At 47.1% G+C, this 16355-nt stretch overlaps 1 protein-coding gene across 2 annotated transcripts; it reads left to right on the forward strand.

Annotated features, from left to right (window-relative positions):
- Nucleotides 1-748: 748 nt before the first annotated feature.
- Nucleotides 749-12886, forward strand: atf6b (activating transcription factor 6 beta). Of its 2 annotated transcripts, none has more exons than XM_035430712.1 (17): nucleotides 749-1075; nucleotides 3391-3470; nucleotides 4193-4280; nucleotides 5107-5166; nucleotides 6261-6328; nucleotides 6675-6858; nucleotides 7078-7242; nucleotides 7655-7821; nucleotides 8629-8808; nucleotides 9222-9304; nucleotides 9784-9966; nucleotides 10196-10303; nucleotides 10797-10896; nucleotides 11146-11213; nucleotides 11978-12077; nucleotides 12230-12314; nucleotides 12581-12886. In XM_035430712.1, exons 1-17 carry the CDS (start codon nucleotides 1006-1008, stop codon nucleotides 12862-12864), a joined length of 2073 nt encoding a protein of 690 aa, XP_035286603.1. In that variant the 5' UTR covers nucleotides 749-1005; the 3' UTR covers nucleotides 12865-12886. The 2 variants fall into 2 exon arrangements, with proteins under 2 accessions (XP_035286603.1, XP_035286602.1); XM_035430711.1 differs by having other exon boundaries at nucleotides 750-1075; nucleotides 6261-6334.
- The last annotated feature ends 3469 nt before the right edge of the window (nucleotides 12887-16355 follow it).

The raw sequence follows: 16355 nt of genomic DNA on the forward strand, positions 1-16355 counted from the left end.
CTACAGTGTCTGTGCACGCCAACCATTTTATTCATTTCGTAAAGGAGATCCGGTCGCAGTGTTGAAGTTCCGGTACATCGATGGATGGAGCACGACCACTGAACTCTCTTTGGAATACAGGGTATACTTACTCCAATACCTCGATCCTTAGTGGTTTGTGGAGTTTTAATGATTTGACTATGTATCCCTAGGTGATGTACGTTGTACAGTTATTGATTTTACTTTAAAATTTAAATATATGAAAATCTGAAAACAATCGTGTCCTCGTGTGCTCTCAAGTTATGCAACAACCTGTCTCGATCGCGAGTGAAGAATTGTGACCTGTACATACTCACACACAATGCTGCGAAAATAAACGACACTGTGATTTTAAAAAGACGATTACTGGATAAATATGCCCATTCTTGTCATAACAAACTTAAATGAAAAACAACATCACGTATCTGGTGATATCCACATTCTTACGAAAGCAAAAAAGAATGTACTTTTTCCACTTCAATATGTTTAGATTTATAATTGGTGAAATTCACCGTCAATCTGGAGTTAAATAGCACAATTTGTATTTCTATTGGAGGACTGTTCCGTCACTCAACGCTGGCAAGCCTGATTGTGCCATATCATCTGTAGAGCACCCACCCTTACAGATAGGGTTTCTTTTTGGCCAATGAGAGTGTGTCTTAGATCTGAATGGTAGTATACGTTGTCCATCTTCAAATGTTTTTCCAGCTATTGGACGACACCGGCATTTGGGGGAGGATTGCGGTGAACAATATATTTCCTTGTGCGAGTCAGATGGAAGACGGTCTGGAGAACACGATTGAAATACGGGAATAATCGAACCGAATTGCCCACAAGCATTACACAGTTGTCAATAAATGTGCTCTTTTATTTAACGCAAATGTTCGTTTCGGGCATATGAACACTTACTCGATGTGATTGGGGCAAGCGATTTGAGTTTCTGTCTGGTTTGTGATCTTGGCTATACTGCTAACTCCCGGCGTGGCTATGACGGAGTTGCTGTCTGATTTGGATAGTCGTTTCTTCGCTGATAACCTTTTGACCAGCGAGGACTGGGGTGAGTATCCTGGCAGTTAGAAAACGAAAAATCTTTAAGAATGAATGTCGATTTAACTGCCTTTTCGGGGTGAATCGTATTTGCGAGTGAAATGTGTTTTAGTTGACCAGCGACCTCAGTGGGTTGGTGTGTCGTACAAAGCATAATATAGCTAGTACCAGGCTAAATATATGTGATGTAGCTCTAACGAGAATTCGCTGGGTGCATATACACATTTTTTTTAAATCTACCTGTCTGTTAAGTGGTTTTTACCTTGGATTTTGGAATTGAAAAAGATTTTCAGTGCTATATCGAAAGATGATGCTGTTCTGATGTACATTTGCTGTCGCTGAGAGTAGGCTATGTGGCTAACCGGAAATGTTGACTCAGTGTAAGTTAACGTTACGACGTGAAGCCTTCACGCTGTCCAGTCAACATTCACATGGGAGCATTTTAGTTTTATGATTTAAAATAACGGACCGTGAAGCTAATTGTAATTTGAAACGTTTGTCCATCTAAAATTAATAACGAGCTCGGCTGGTTGTTTACTTTCAACAAGGTGGAAAGCTTAAAAATGAATTGGCTTCATTAATGGTTAAGGCTGCGTCCAAGTGCAAGTTCCTGCATCTCTGCTATGTATTTCTGTCAGTATTACTATTATTAGACTATTATATACAAACGTGCACTTGGCTGCTCAAAATGTTCGTATTTCACATTTTAACACTGAACTGTGAAATGGAGGCCCTGTCGGTCATTATTAATTTATATCTATATACGGAAGCATCGCGTACATTATTTCCTGACATAGTTCTTTAGTTCCTGTCACCATATTCCGGCGGCTAACGTTACAAGTGACTGCTTGCAAACGAGTAGTTTGTCAGAGCATTAGCAAGCATTCTGGTGTATGGGCTATTAATAATTTTGCATGTAGTGTATTATTCCTACCCATTACTTAATTTGGCCGTTTATGATTAGCAATATGTCTTATTCTGCTCGAGGCAGCGGCTACTAATATTATCTGAATTTTTTTAATCTACCAGGAAGCTTTTCTAGAAGATCTTTAACGAATTATTCTTTCTTCTTTATTGTGGCGATGGATATGAGGCGCTATTGAATGACTCCATGAAATGAAACCCGGATTTAGACACCTGTCCTCCTCAATCGTAGCTTCATAATAATTCTATAATAAAACTTGCAACAATTCTTTTCTCTGGCAACTGATGTCATAATTGGATTGGCAGTCCTGAAATTTCTTCCCCGTCATCTTTAGGTTTTGGCCGGAAGGAATTTAATTGTATTTCACGCTATTTATGTGTACGGTAATTCCACATTTAGATATGATTCCAAAAACGGCTGGAGATTTCCAGTCGGCCAATTGCAGTGTACTCATGGTACTGTTTGTTCCTGAAGCCTCTGAAGCCCCGCCCACCTCCTTCGGTTGTGCATCTTTTGCCAGATGTAGGCCTAGTTCCTAGTCACTTATTGATTTTTCTAGGAGTTTCTTGGGATGGCTCTCCTGTGTCAGTAGTTCAGGTTTCAGGAGCTCTGATTGGGTGTTCCCTCTGCCTGTCGATCACGGTACGCCCAGAGGTGATGCTTCACCCGGTTTCAGATGCCTTTGTTGTCATGGTGTGCTGGAAATGCAGTGTGATTCACAACGACAGCCTCCAGCCGTGTGGAGAAGGAACTGAACATCAGTGCGTGGGAGGGTTCAAAAAGGGAGATCGATCCCTTCCGCTGGGGAAACTGGTTCACTTTTTCCAAAATACACTGCAAGGTAATGTGAAGTGACAGGCGCTGCCCAACCGACCCCCCCGTGCCCCTGCCCCCCCCCCCCCCCCAGTTCCCGTGGTGTCCAAGGCCTTTCCAGCCCCGGACTTGAATCTAATCGCGCTAATGGCGTTTGAAGGTTAGGAATGTTTTGAGAACGCCGGGCTCTGGCGCGTTGAGATTAGGCCAGGTGCGGCATTTTCGGAGAAATTAGTCCCTTTGCGTTCCCCCCCCCCCCCCAAGGCGATGGGGGGGCCTAAGGCGTTCTGCCTGTTTTTCGGAGCAGTGATCTGTCACCTGGAGGGAGGTGCCAGGTAGGTTCCAGGTGCGGTGAGACGGGTGATTACCCAGGGGGCCGTGGGGGCGGGGGGGGATGGTCGATAAACAAACTGCAATGCTGGTGAACAGCCTCTGGTGTGTGTGTCTCTCTAAACCGTGTCTGTCTGTGTGTCTCCCTTCCTCTGTCTCTCCCTCTCTCTCTGTCCACCCGTCTCTCCCTCTCTCCTTCTGTCTCTCTGTCCATCTGTCTCTCCCTCTGTCTCTCTGTCCACCTGTCCGTATTGCAGATGCCTGCCTGTACCAGTGCGAGAGCATGGAGGAGGGGGAGGAGGCGGAGTTCACCAAACAGCTGGCATACGACACCGTGGTGAGGACGGCGAAACCACAGATCGCCCTCTGGCTCCGCCCCCTTTTACAGTGCACCGGTCGGGGGCGGCCATTTTGTGTTGTCTCAGCTGGGCTTCCTCCCTGCCGCTGACCGTGTTGCATAATAAACTTTGTTTATTTTGTAATAAACTTTATTTGTAAAGCGCCTTTCGTACACTCAATGTGCTGTACAATTTAGCACTAATATCCTCTACCTGTCCACTTTATTGCCTGTAGAAGTTAGACCTGGGTCAAATACCTGTTTGTTTTGGATTCAAATACTTTTCTGTGCTCTTGTCTGGCGTAATTGAGCCTGCCAATATGACCAGAAGGCGGGGTTTCCATTTTTTGAGAGCATTTCATCAGTTCCAGTATGACAGACAGGATCAGTGATGCGTAGAAAAGTATTTGAATCCAAAGCAAATACGTACAGTATTTGACCCAGGTCTTGTGGAAGTGGTAAAACGCTTAAATCGGACATCGTGCCGATGTGACAGAAATGTGGTGCATAGAATAAGAAGGGACGCTATATGAATTCTCGTGCGATTTAATGTATCGCATAGTAATGGTGCCGTACTGTAGAGACAGTTCCTAATGTTGAACACACGTGAGTCGCTTTGCGGTGCCGTGCTGTGTTTGGACGAGGAACCTCTGTCCTGCCGACCCATCTCACCGTCTCACCCCCCCCCCCGTATCGCTCCTCGTTCCTTCCCGCCCCAACAGTTCAACAACGACCTCGCCACGTGCCTCGATCCCCACGACCCCGCGTTGCCGTGGAAACAGCCCAGCGACGACGACGACCTTCTCACAGGTAGAGAGCGGGCGGGGGTGGGCCGCGATTGGAAAAAGGCCCTGCACACCTGATCTGCTGCGTGAAGTTAACTTGTTCCTTTTCTGTTGCGTTGAACGAGGGCATACGTTTGGCTCAGTAGTAACGTTTCCCTGACAAAGGCGTACCAGCCAAAAAAATGAAATAAAAATAAGCACTTAGTTCAGTATGTGAGGGTGTTTTTCACACGTTATCCTCCCGTAGGTGAATTTGCCAGGTGTGCAGAGATTCTCAGCTGAGTATTTCTTTTTAAATGGACGGCAGTTTAGTTTGTTGTTGTGTGTTTGAGTTTCCCTCGGGTCAGTGTGAGCATGAGCGTGAGCGTGAGCGTGAGTGAAGGGGAAAGAGCTTCTGAAGTGCAGCGAAGCTGTGCTGCTTTGCCCTGCTGACCTATGGCCCTCATGAGGAAATGGCTTTCTGATAGGTCTGTGATATTGGCCTGATATCAGCGCTTACTGCAGACTGATATCAGCACTCTCTCTGTCTCTCTCTGTCTCTCTCTGTTTTTCCCACTCTCCCTCTCTCCCTGACTCTCTTTCTGTCTCCCTCTCTCTGTCTCTCTCTCTGCTTCTCTCTCTGTCTGTCTGTCTCTTTGTGTCTGACTCCCTCTCTGTCTGTCTGTCTCTCTGTGTCTGACTCCCTCTCTGTCTGTCTGTCTCTCTGTGTCTGACTCTCTCTCTGTCTGTCTGTCTCTTTCTCTCTCTCTCTGTCTGTCTGTCTCTCTCTCTGTGTCTGACTCTCTGTCTGTCTGTCGGTCTCTCTCTCTCCCTGTGTCTGACTCTCTGTCTGTCTCTCTCTCTCTTTCAAGGTGACATTCCTGTTTTAAAGGAGGATAGGACCATCGTTCAGTCCCTGCCTGTTGACATGCGTAAGTGCCATTCCTTGCTTTGCGAGTGTGTAGTGAGTGTGAATGCGTGTATATGTGTGAGTCTGTGTGTGCGCGCGCGCGCGCGTGTGTGTGTGTGTTTTCTCTGACCTTGGCCTACCCCCTCTCCCCTTCTTCACTCATGATAAAATATTAAGCTGAACGACAGTGACGGAGGTCAGAACTGCGGTTTTAGGTGTCTGACTTGTGACCCAGGGTTGTGGGTTTCCGACCCAGATGAAGTTCAGGACCTTTGCACACTGACGTTCTGTGAACACTGTGCATCGCACACATCGAAGTGATCCTCTTAGGACTGAACTGTCAGGAAAGTCTTCACGGTGCCTACATCTCCCATGGTGCATTGTGTTCGCCACCACATTGCTTGTTTGTTTAGAACACCCCCCCCCCCCCTCAAGTTCAGCGGAATATTTACTGAACCAGTTCAGGTTAAGGACCTTTGCTCTTGCTTAGGACAGCAACACCCTAAAGCTCAAACAGCACTCTGGTGGCTCTCCAAGTCCAGCTGTCTAACAGCCTGTCGCATGTCTGTGTGCCATAAAGTGTAGGAAGAAATACGGACAAAATGGCTGTGACGTCACCCGTTGGCTCTCCACGGGCTTGGTGAAAAGCGCTTTGGAGTCTGGGAAGTGTAGTTCGCGAGCTATGCCATGTTGTACCAATTGGAGCCAGAGACTGTGCAGTAGGGACTTCGAAGTCCGGTCGTCTACTAAGCGTGTGAGATGCAGTGACGCGAACGGTCCCTGATTCGTCCACAAAATATCTTGTCCAAATAGCACAATAACTTAACAGATTAGCACATGGGGAGACATTTGACAAAGAAAAAAACACCTAATGCGTTGACTTTGGGTTTTGACTGACTGTATAGTTACCATGTGAACGGGTGGCTGAAACACCTCTGCTGGAGCCAACCGCACTGGCGCTAGTGAGCAGCGTCTCTCTGCAAGACCAGGAAGTGAGCTTCAGAAACGCAGCCTGTTTTTGGCCGCCGGTTAATGTGTGCACAGCTGAGCCAACCCTCGGCACTGGCGTGACCCCTGTTCCCATGGCGATGACACCAGCTGTGTTCTGTGTTGCAGTGTTCCAAGTGAAGGCGGAGCCTCTGTCCCCAGCCTCCTCATTGGCTTCTGACTGCTCCCTCCCGGAGGTACAGGTCAGTCCTGCTGCACTGTTACCAGACGAAGGGGGCGGGGGGAGGAGCGGGGGGGGGGCCCTTGGGCCAGACACAGCTGTGTGCAGATCAGGGAGGGTTCAGCAGAAATTAAATTACTTTCCTGGCCAGTCAGAGTAAATTATGTATTTATTTTTTTTAATGTGCAAACTGTGTTAACCCTCTCTCTCAGTGCAGTGTTAATGTACTGTAGTGTGCAGTCAGCCAGTGTGTATATACTGCATTAACCCTGTCTCAGTGCAGTGTTAATGCACTGTATAGTATTAACCCTCTTTTGCTCTCTCTGTAATTGTGATAAATTCCCTCTCCTGTTCTCTTTTAGGTGACAGTTAAAGGGGAAAACCCTCCGACCCCCCCTTACATGTTTGGGGACGTCCTGTCCCCGCCCTTGGGAACGGTCCAAGTCACCGTCACCCCCTCTCCACAACCGCAACCACGGCAACCACAACCGCAACCACAGGAACACCAATCGCACAACGGCGTTGAGAAGAAGCCCCCTGCCACAGGTAGTCTTGCGTTTCCAACGCTGAAGTCGATGGTATCCCTGTGGCTCACAAATGCTAATTTTTACGCTGCATAGTTTAACCAGGGAAAAACTCGTGTCATTTTTCATTGATGGAAATTATGGTTTTTGCCTGGGAACAGATTAAGATTTAGTTGAGCTGTCTGAGGTTTGAAGTCGTCCTTGCTCACCTCCACCTTCCTCTCCCTCGCCTTCCTCCCAGTCCTGCCTTCTCCCTCCACCCTAAAGGCCAACTCGATACTCAGCAGCAAGCTGCCCATCCAGCCCCGCCCAGTGGGTGTGGCCGCCATGCCAGTCACTCCAAGCCCCGCCCCTGCTAAGGCCCTCCTCCTGCAGAGCCTGCCCTCCATGGACCAGAAGCGGCCAGGTTTGTGCACTGCTGCTCCCTGCTGGCCACTGGCTGGAAGTGCGCTTTCTGCTCTATGTGTATACTGCGCGTGCGTGTATTGTGTGTGTGTGTGCGCGCTGCGTGAGTGTCTGTGTGGACACTGTGGGCGTGCGTGCGTGTGTGGGTGTATTATTTGTGTGTGTGTGTGGGTGTATTATTTGTGCGTGTGTGTGTGTGTGGTTGTATTATTTGTGCGTGCGTGTGTGTGTGTGTGTGGGTGTATTATTTGTGCGTGTGTGCGTGTGTGTGTGGGTGTATTATTTGTCCGTGTGTGTGTGTGTGTGGGTGTATTATTTGTGTGTGTGTGTGTGTGTGTGAGAGTACTGTGCGTGCGTGCGTGTATTATTTGTGCGTGCGTGTCTCTCTCTCACTCTCTCCTTTCCCATGGCAGTGGTCCTCTCTCAGTCCGTCTGTCTGGCCTCCGCCCCCGCCGCCATCGTGAAGGTGGAGCCCGTGTCTCCCAGCATGCATCACTGCGCCAGCCCGGCCGCTCCGCCGCCTGCCAAGCCCATTATCCCAGCATCCCCTCTGCCTGGGGGCAGCTGCGGTGACATTGATGTGAGTGACTGTGAGACTGACTGTGTTGCACTGTGAACTCAAAGCCAGAGTCCGCTGCATATAAAGCTCTGTTTCTCTCTCCCTCTCTTCCTCCATCTCTCTCCTGCCTCTCTCTCTCTCTCGCTCTCTCTCTCTCTCTCTCTCCCCCTCTTTCTCCCCTACAATCCCCCCTCTCTCTCTCAGTTCAATTCAATCCAATTCAAAAATGCTTCATTGGCATGACAAGATACAACTTGTGTTGCCAAAAGCACAGAAAAGAACATATAAAGAACATACACCTCTCCCCTTCTTTCTCTACCTCTGTCTCCCCCAAATCCCCCCTCCCTCTTTCCCTCTCTTGCTTTCTTTCTGTCTCTCTTTTTGCTCTCTTTCTCTCTCTCTTTTGATCTCTCTACATCTCTTCCCCTCCCTCCCGCTGTCTCTCAAGTCCAAATGCTACCTAGGTGTTGCTACCTAGTAGTGATACAGTATTCTTAAAAAGGTAAAAATGTAAGCAACATACTATTAAACATGTTAGGGTCTATGTTCCCTGTCCTAGGGACACTGTCATGGTGGAGGTTCCTGCTCACTGTCTCTCAGGCTGTGGCACTCTGCCACCTACTGAGCAGCTTGTGGTGCTGTGGGTCCCTCCCCCAGCAACGCTGGTGATCTGTGTGTGTCAGTCTTTTCTCTGAATTTAGGGAGAGACGTTTTAAATTTACAAGTTACGTATTTATTTTTCTGTTAGTTGTGTATGCTTTTGGCAGTTGAACCCTGACCCTCTTTCTCTCCCCCTCCCCCGTCTCCCTCTCCCCCCCCCCCCCCCAGATGAAGGTGCTGAAGCGGCAGCAGAGGATGATAAAGAACAGGGAGTCGGCCTGTCAGTCGCGCCGGAAGAAGAAGGAGTACCTGCAGAGCCTGGAGGCGCAGCTGAGGGAGGCGCAGCGGGAGAACGAGCGCCTCCGCAGGGAGAACCAGGCGCTGCGCCAACGGCTCGCCGGGACCGAGGTGGGGCGGGGCGGGGCGGGGCTGGGCGGGTCGGGGCTGGGCGGGGCTGGGCGGGGCGGGGCGGGGCTGGGCGGGGCAGGGGGGGCAGGGCTGGCCGGGACCGAGGTATGGTGGGGCAGGGCGGGGTATGGCGGGAGTTCCCAGAGTGCTGTTACCGTGGTTCCTGATTGTGGTGATCACGTATGGTGTGATACGTCTGCTTAAATGCCATCTCAATATAAAACGGTCATGATTAGTATTTTGACAGTCTCTCTCTCTCCCTCTCTCCCTCCCTCCCTCTCCCCCTCTCTCTCTCTCTCTCCCTCCCTTCCTCCCCCTCTCCCTCTCTCTCTGTCTGTCTCTCTCTCTCTCCCCCTCCCTCCCTCCCTCCCTCCCTCCCTCTCTCTCTCTCTCCCTCCCTCTCTCTCTCTCAGGGGGGTGACTCCAGTAATAGTAAGAGGGTGTTCTGCATCATGGTGGTTCTGCTGTTCATCACCTTCAGTTTTGGCCCCGTCAGGTAAAGAATGAGCTACCCGTTCACCTGCTTTTTATCGTTCCGTCCGTCTGTCACTTCATCCATTCACCTGCTTTATCCTTACATCCATCTGTCAGTTCATCCATTCATCTGATCTCCATTCGACCTGGCACACAAAATTACACTGCAGAATGACTTGAGTGTAAATATGTTTCTGGAAAAAAAAACATGGAGACAAACCTGTTTGCGTGCCACATTTTAGATATGCACTGATTAGGCATGGACACACTCTGATTGGGTAGTCTAGACATGCTCTGATTGGACAGTGTGGACGCACTCTGATTGGGTAGTCTAGACATGCTCTAATTGGGCAGTGTGGACACACTCTGATTGGGCAGTGTAGACATGCTGTGATTGGGTAGTCTGGACATGCTCTGATTGGGCAAAGTGTGCGCGTTCTGATTGGATGATGCGAGGCTAAAGCGCGAGGAATTACACGTCTTCTCCCCGTTTGCCTCCAGCATCACGGACAGGAAGCTGGAGTCTGGGTTACAGGAAGGGGTGGTCCCTCACACGGGAAGGCACCTGCTGCAGCTGCCCCAGGAGAGCAGGAGCCGGGAAGGGAGCGAGGGAGTGGAGGAGGAGAGGCCGGAGAGTGAGGAGGATGGGGAGGAGAGAGACTCCCCTGTCTCCTTCCAGTTCAGGTGAGTTTCCTCTTTCCACGACGGCAACGCGTAGCAACAGTCAGAACGCCATGGCTGGTGTTCCTTGGCTACCCTTTTTACGGGTTAAGTGTTCAGGAAGTTTGTCGGTGTGAATCGAACCCTGCCAGACTTGTGTGTTCACTGATGTGCTTGTGTGTTCACTGATGTGCTTGCGTGCTCAGTGATGTGCTTGTGTGTTAATTGCCTCTTGATCCTGCTGTCTTCGCAGGAACCAGAGCAGCGTGTTCAGCGACGTCAAGGACCTGGTTCTGCAGGACATTGACCGGTACTTCAGTGCCACGGACTGCAGGCAGTTCAACCGCTCTGAGTCTCTCAGGTCAGAGACCACGTTGTGTGTGTGTGTGTGTGTGTGTGTGTGTGTGTGTGTGTGTGTGAGTGTGTGAGTGTGTGAGTGTGTGTGTGCATGTGCGTGTGTAAGGGTATTTTGGTGTGCTCTGTTTAAGTCTATTTTGGCATGTGTGTGTGTATTTTGGGGTGTGTGATTGTATTTTGGGGGTACTGTGCCTGTTTGTGTATTTTGAGGTATGTGAATGTTTTTTGGGGTGCTCTGTGTGTTTGTATTTTGGGGTGCTGTGTGTGTTCATGTGTATTTTGGGGTGTGTGAGGGTATTTTGGGGTGCTGTGTGTGTTCATGTGTATTTTTGGGTGTGTGAGGGTATTTTGGGGTGCTGTGTGTGTTCATGTGTATTTTGGGGTGTGTGAGGGTATTTTGGGGTGCTGTGTGTGTTTATGTGTATTTTGGGGTGTGTGAGGGTATTTTGGGGTGCTGTGTGTGTTCATGTGTATTTTGGGGTGCTCTGCTCACGCAGGCTGGCAGATGAGTTGAGGGGCTGGGTTCACAGGCACCAGATCGACAGGAAGAAGTCGGGGGGGAAGCCCAAGATTGCCAAGAAAGCTAAAATCGCTCAGGTACAGAAATGGCACCTCCTGCTGCGTGTTTTACCTACCGTGTGATGCTACACCTCACTCAGGCAGTAATAAATAATTTATAAACGGAAATCTTACCTTCAGTGTAATGCCATTGTTACAACACCTCCTCCACACAAGAACCTTTATAAAGCATTTATTATACGTTTATTAGCACTTTATAAAGCTGTTATAGGTGTGTAGGTGCATTCGTATTGTTTCTGTGCAAAGATCCATTTGTTCTCTTCTCAGAAGGCACAGCTGAGAAAGGCAAACTTCTCCAGGTATCTGCCCATCCAGGCCCATCGTGCCATTGAAAGGTGAGATGACTACATTTCCCATCAGCCTTTACTACTACCATAGACTGTTTTTTGTGCCTCCCTCAATTTTTGTGTCCCTGAAATTTTAATCACGTTAAATGTGCACGTACACAGTAACAATAATAACAGTGATTACGCAAGGGCAGCTATGATAAAAAATACATAAATATAAGAATAAATTTCACATTGCGTTCAAAAGTTATTAGCATGTTTCTGATAAGCTATGTCCGCATCAATATTTATTGGCTCCTTATTCGTCCATATTTTAACATATCAAAATTATGTGTAAAATTGTAATGGAACTTAGTCTGTGGAGGCTGTACACCAAATTGTGTGCAGATCCGTCCATTTTTGTAGGAGAAGTAAAGATATTTTTCAAAAATTTGCAAAAAAAATCCAACATAACAGACATCATGGGTCCCTGAGGCTAATTTGTTTGCCATGAGCCAGGGAATCTGAGGGTAAAGAAAGACTTTTGACAGTTGGGCAAACGGTTCAGAAGTTATAGCTCAAGAAGTTAACTTATTCCTGTAGTGCCACCATCAGGCTAATCAAAGGCCAGGTTTTCTTACCTGAGTGGCAGGTAGGAATGGGAACCTGCTGAATTTGACTGCTCTATGATGTACAATTTTTTCAGTGCAAACTTTTAGGACAGAATTTCTCATTTCTTTTTTAAATTGGAACAATAACAATAGGGTTCCAGAACTTCTTGCTTGGACCCCCTAATAATCTTCCTCATGCCCCCCCCCCCCTCCCTCTCTCAGTCAACTGCAGGTGTTACCAGGGCCAGAGGTCAGCTACAGTGACTTCCTGGACGCCATCGACAGACGCGAGGACACCTTCTACGTGGTCTCCTTCAGACGGGTGAGAGCCCAGCCGGGGAGTGGGGGGGGGGGGCGTGCGGGGACCTGTCCGCGACCTTTGAACTCTGAGGGCTGTCATTTGTTACCAACACGGAGGAGTTTCCCAGAGTTCATTGCTGTAACGTACTGTACCGATGCTCCTTCCGCCTGTAGGATCACCTGCTGCTGCCAGCAATCAGCCACAACAAAACCACCCGTCCCAAAATGTCCCTGGTGATGCCGGCCATGTCTGTCAACGGTAATCCTCGCCTCTTTGTTGGTTTTCCCCTTTGTAATATGTGCAAACATGTTTCATATCTGGAAATAATTCAGGGAGCAAAGTGCAGTACATTTAGGTGTTAAAATTGATAAGCAAGTGGACTTCAGGACAAAAACATGAGTTTAATAATTCTGTCTTCAACTTTTACTACTCTATCTGTCACTATATCTCTAACTCTTTCTGTCTTTCTTTCTCTCTCTGACTCTGTTTTTCCCTCTGTCTCTCTCTCTCTCTCTCTCTCTCAGAGAGCCTGTATAACTCCTCTCAGGGGTATGAGATGATGATGCAGGTGGACTGTGAGGTCATGGACACGCGCATCATCCCCATCAAGGCCTCCGCCGTTCCGCCGTCGCTACGGGACCCGCCCCCGGCTCCGCCCCCGCACCATCACCACGGCAACCACACCTCCCTCCGTGGCCGCCACGCCCACGGCCACACCCACCCCGGGGCGGCTGGGTCTCCACGGCAACCCTTGCCCGGGAGGGGGAGGGGGGCGGAGCTCTACATCACTCAAGAGGGGGGGATATGAGATGAGGGGGTGTGGGGGGGGGGGGGTGTGTGGGAGGGATTAAGAGCAGAGAGCGAAATGATGATAGAGAGAGAGCATGGGGTAGACGAGCGAACGGGAATAGCTGCACTGCGTCCATGGTAACATGACGCTCGTCGCCATGGCAGTTCCATCATGAGGACTTTCCATGTTTTCCGTTATAGGGTTTTGTTTTTTGTTTTTTTGTTTTTTTTTTTGGTAGGTTTTAACCCTTACTGCCTGTCCTCCTCCCCATCCAAATTCGCTTCCACTTGCAGATACAGAAATGTAATTTATGTCCAACGCGTCTTAAAAGCCAGGACAGAAATTTAAATACTTCAAAGAAATAAGAATAATAAAATACCATCGTTTCGGGTTTGTTTTGCTTATAGTGAACGCTCAACCGCGATGGTGTCCTTGGGCCGAACAGAACGTCCAGATTGGAGTTGTTCGGGGGTTTTTAACGGCTTGGATTGGACTTCCTGATTGGTTGTGATTCGGATGATTTTGTGGACCTGTATGAGGGTAGGTTACACTTTAAAAAGGGGGGGGGGGATGGGGAATCTTTCTTTTAATCTCGTTTGTATATATCCTGTTCTACCCAGGGCCACCGGTAGTTTGATCATGAAAAATATCACAAACGACCCGGTAAGAGCTTTAAACAGGTGTGAAGTCAACTCAGTTTTCTGTTGTAAATACCAGTAGAAGATATTTTGTGCTTTTCTCGAGCACGTGAAATATATTAACGCTTCCGTTGTCACCGGGGTTCCACACAGACTTGGCTTGGCGTGTGAATGCAACGTGTTGGAGGTGTTCCGTCATGTTTCGTTAGTTTTCTGTGCTCTTTTTAACGTTTTCTAAAAAAAAATCTCATTGATGTGGTCATAGCGTATTGTGTTCCCTACAGCAAGAAATGGTCTATTTCTAGATGGTTCTGTCACACTGGCCCAGCTTGCAATGTCGCTGGTCATTTGAAGCCTTGCTGCAGCTCTCCTGTACTGCAGGGGGCAGTGCAGAGATTCCTCTTGGATGCGGAGACGGAATCACCATAGAAGAAGCAATAAGCTAGAATGCCAGCTGTGGGCTGATTTTTTTGCACACACCACAAACTGCTCTGTTTGCATTGCATTAAACCAGTGGCTGGTTGCTTCTTGTGCAGAATCACCATCTTGTGTTGGGGGGGGGGGGGGGGGGCTTGAACTGGAGGCAGCGGTTCATACCACTATGGTGTCTTTTTTTTTTGGAGGGGGGGGATTTGTGCAGCCATGTTGCTGAGATTTCATTGTTATATGAAATTATAACACAATATCTCATAACCTTATTAATATGACCGGTAACCTCCAGGCATTATGTAAAGTACGTATAGCAATGAGGGAACACTTTCTATGTCCTAGGATCTTTTCTGTATATATTATCTTTGTTCTGGATGAAGACTACAATGACGATATTCGCTTATGTAAATGGTTGTGTCTTTTTTATTTTTTTATTTTTGTATATAGTTGTGATTTCTGTCCGTTGTAGATACCAGCAGTGCGTAAAAGCATAAAAACTATTTTATCTTTTGCTTTGTCAGCACTGAGAAAGATGATGTTTTTACGTTGTCTTCGTTGAAAGGAGAAGACCACATCGTGAGCGACCATTTTGTAATTTTACCCCAACTTGGTTAACTCGCTTGACGGGTCACGATTGTGGGCGGAGTCGTCATCCTGCATCCCTGAAGCTCGTTCATTGCAGTGCTGTGGTGGGATCATCCTGTAAATAAGCCTGTGTTTTTAGTGATCCGGTTTTGTCAGACCACGTCCTCTGGAGTCTAATGAGATCTCCCTATTTTACAGTCCTCATTCTTAATAAACGCCTCCCTCAAGTTACCGATGCAATTCAGCAGTAAAAAAAACCAGGCTTTCACTGATAATGGAGAATGTTTTACTCATTTTTTTAGTCTGCGTTTCGCGTCTAAAAGTTTTGCCATATATTCCGGCCCGGACAGACGGACGGACGTAGCTAAGATTCCACGCGGCGTACGTCCTTCCCTCGCTTTCTGGTCAAACTGGACGAACGGCCACTTCAGTTACGTTGGGTTTGTAGAAACCAGAATTATTGCCGAAAAGTAGAAAGTTACCCTTTTTCTGGCGATTGAGTGAGCCCTTTGTATATTTTATTGTATGATTTTTTTTGTTTTTTTTTTGTTTTACCTCCCAACTACGTACAAAATAAGAACAAGAAGATGTTTATATAAAACATGGATAAAACGGAGATGGCTGATGATTTAGTCTGAAGTTCCTGTCGGCATTCACCCACTCACCCTTGCATGGATGACGCTCACTTGTTTAAGCTGTGACGCAGTCATGCAACTGTATGTGACCACAACATATTGCGTACGGGAGACACAATCACACTCGCCTACGAAACATACCATTGAGTGCAAACACTGTCAGTCAGACATCAAACTACTAATCTCTGTCTAGTCTAACATAGTGATGTAAATACTGTCAAAGCTATCAATTTTATAAATTTATTTAAGTTTTTTATTTAAATTTTCATTGGAGGAAAAAGAAATTAATTTTCCCTGTGCCCTTGACAAAGAAATTGTGTGAACTTCCACATTTGCATTTGTAGATGACCAAGATGAATTTGATAAATAAAAGTATTATTTAAAAAAAGAATTTGTGGGTGAGGCTGTTTTTACATTTGCCAGATTTTATGTGTTAGACACCAGAAAAAAAAGTTGGTATTGCTGGACAACCTAAAATACTGACAGGAGAAAAAATACTTGGAATATTGATGAATGTACGTTAAACTGCTTTATAAAACTCCCACCAACAGGGGGAGCCAGAGTTGTGTGTCTCACAGCGGTGTGATGACAGTGGGCATGTGTAAAATTGAGAATGGCAATTACCTCTAAAAACTTACCTCTAAAAACTGATTGCTGGCAGCAGCAGGTGATCCTACAGGCGGAAGTTTGACTTTGTCATAATAGGATCATAATTTAGCATAATAGAAAGCTGCATGTTTTCGTGCACAGATACTGTAACTTTATTGTATTTTAGTGAGAATGTCAACATCCAAAGATTACATAGCATTGCATCCAGTGCATCAAGCAATCAAACGTTCTTTATGTAGCACCTTTCATACAAGTTTTCACAACAAATGCTATTCAAAATGCTTTCTGTACAAACACAAATGTCATCAACAACAAGGAATGTATGACAAGAATAAAAATGTAAAACAATAAAACAATGGGGACAAGTGCCCATCAAAATGTAAAATAAAATTTTTTAAAAATGCTAAAATAAATGGATAGATAAAAAAGTAATGAAAGTTCCCATATACAAAACAGAAAATCTGAAAATAGCCACGCTAACAAGGTAAGTTTTGAGCTCATGTTTAAAAATATCAAGACATTCAGCTGCTCTTTGGTCTTCAGGGAGGCTATTCCTGCAACTGTGAGCATAACATCTAACTGCTGCCTCGCCAGAGGTTTTCGTTCTGCAGTT

This window comes from Anguilla anguilla, chromosome 8, assembly GCF_013347855.1.
Source record: "Anguilla anguilla isolate fAngAng1 chromosome 8, fAngAng1.pri, whole genome shotgun sequence".
NCBI lineage: Eukaryota > Metazoa > Chordata > Actinopteri > Anguilliformes > Anguillidae > Anguilla > Anguilla anguilla.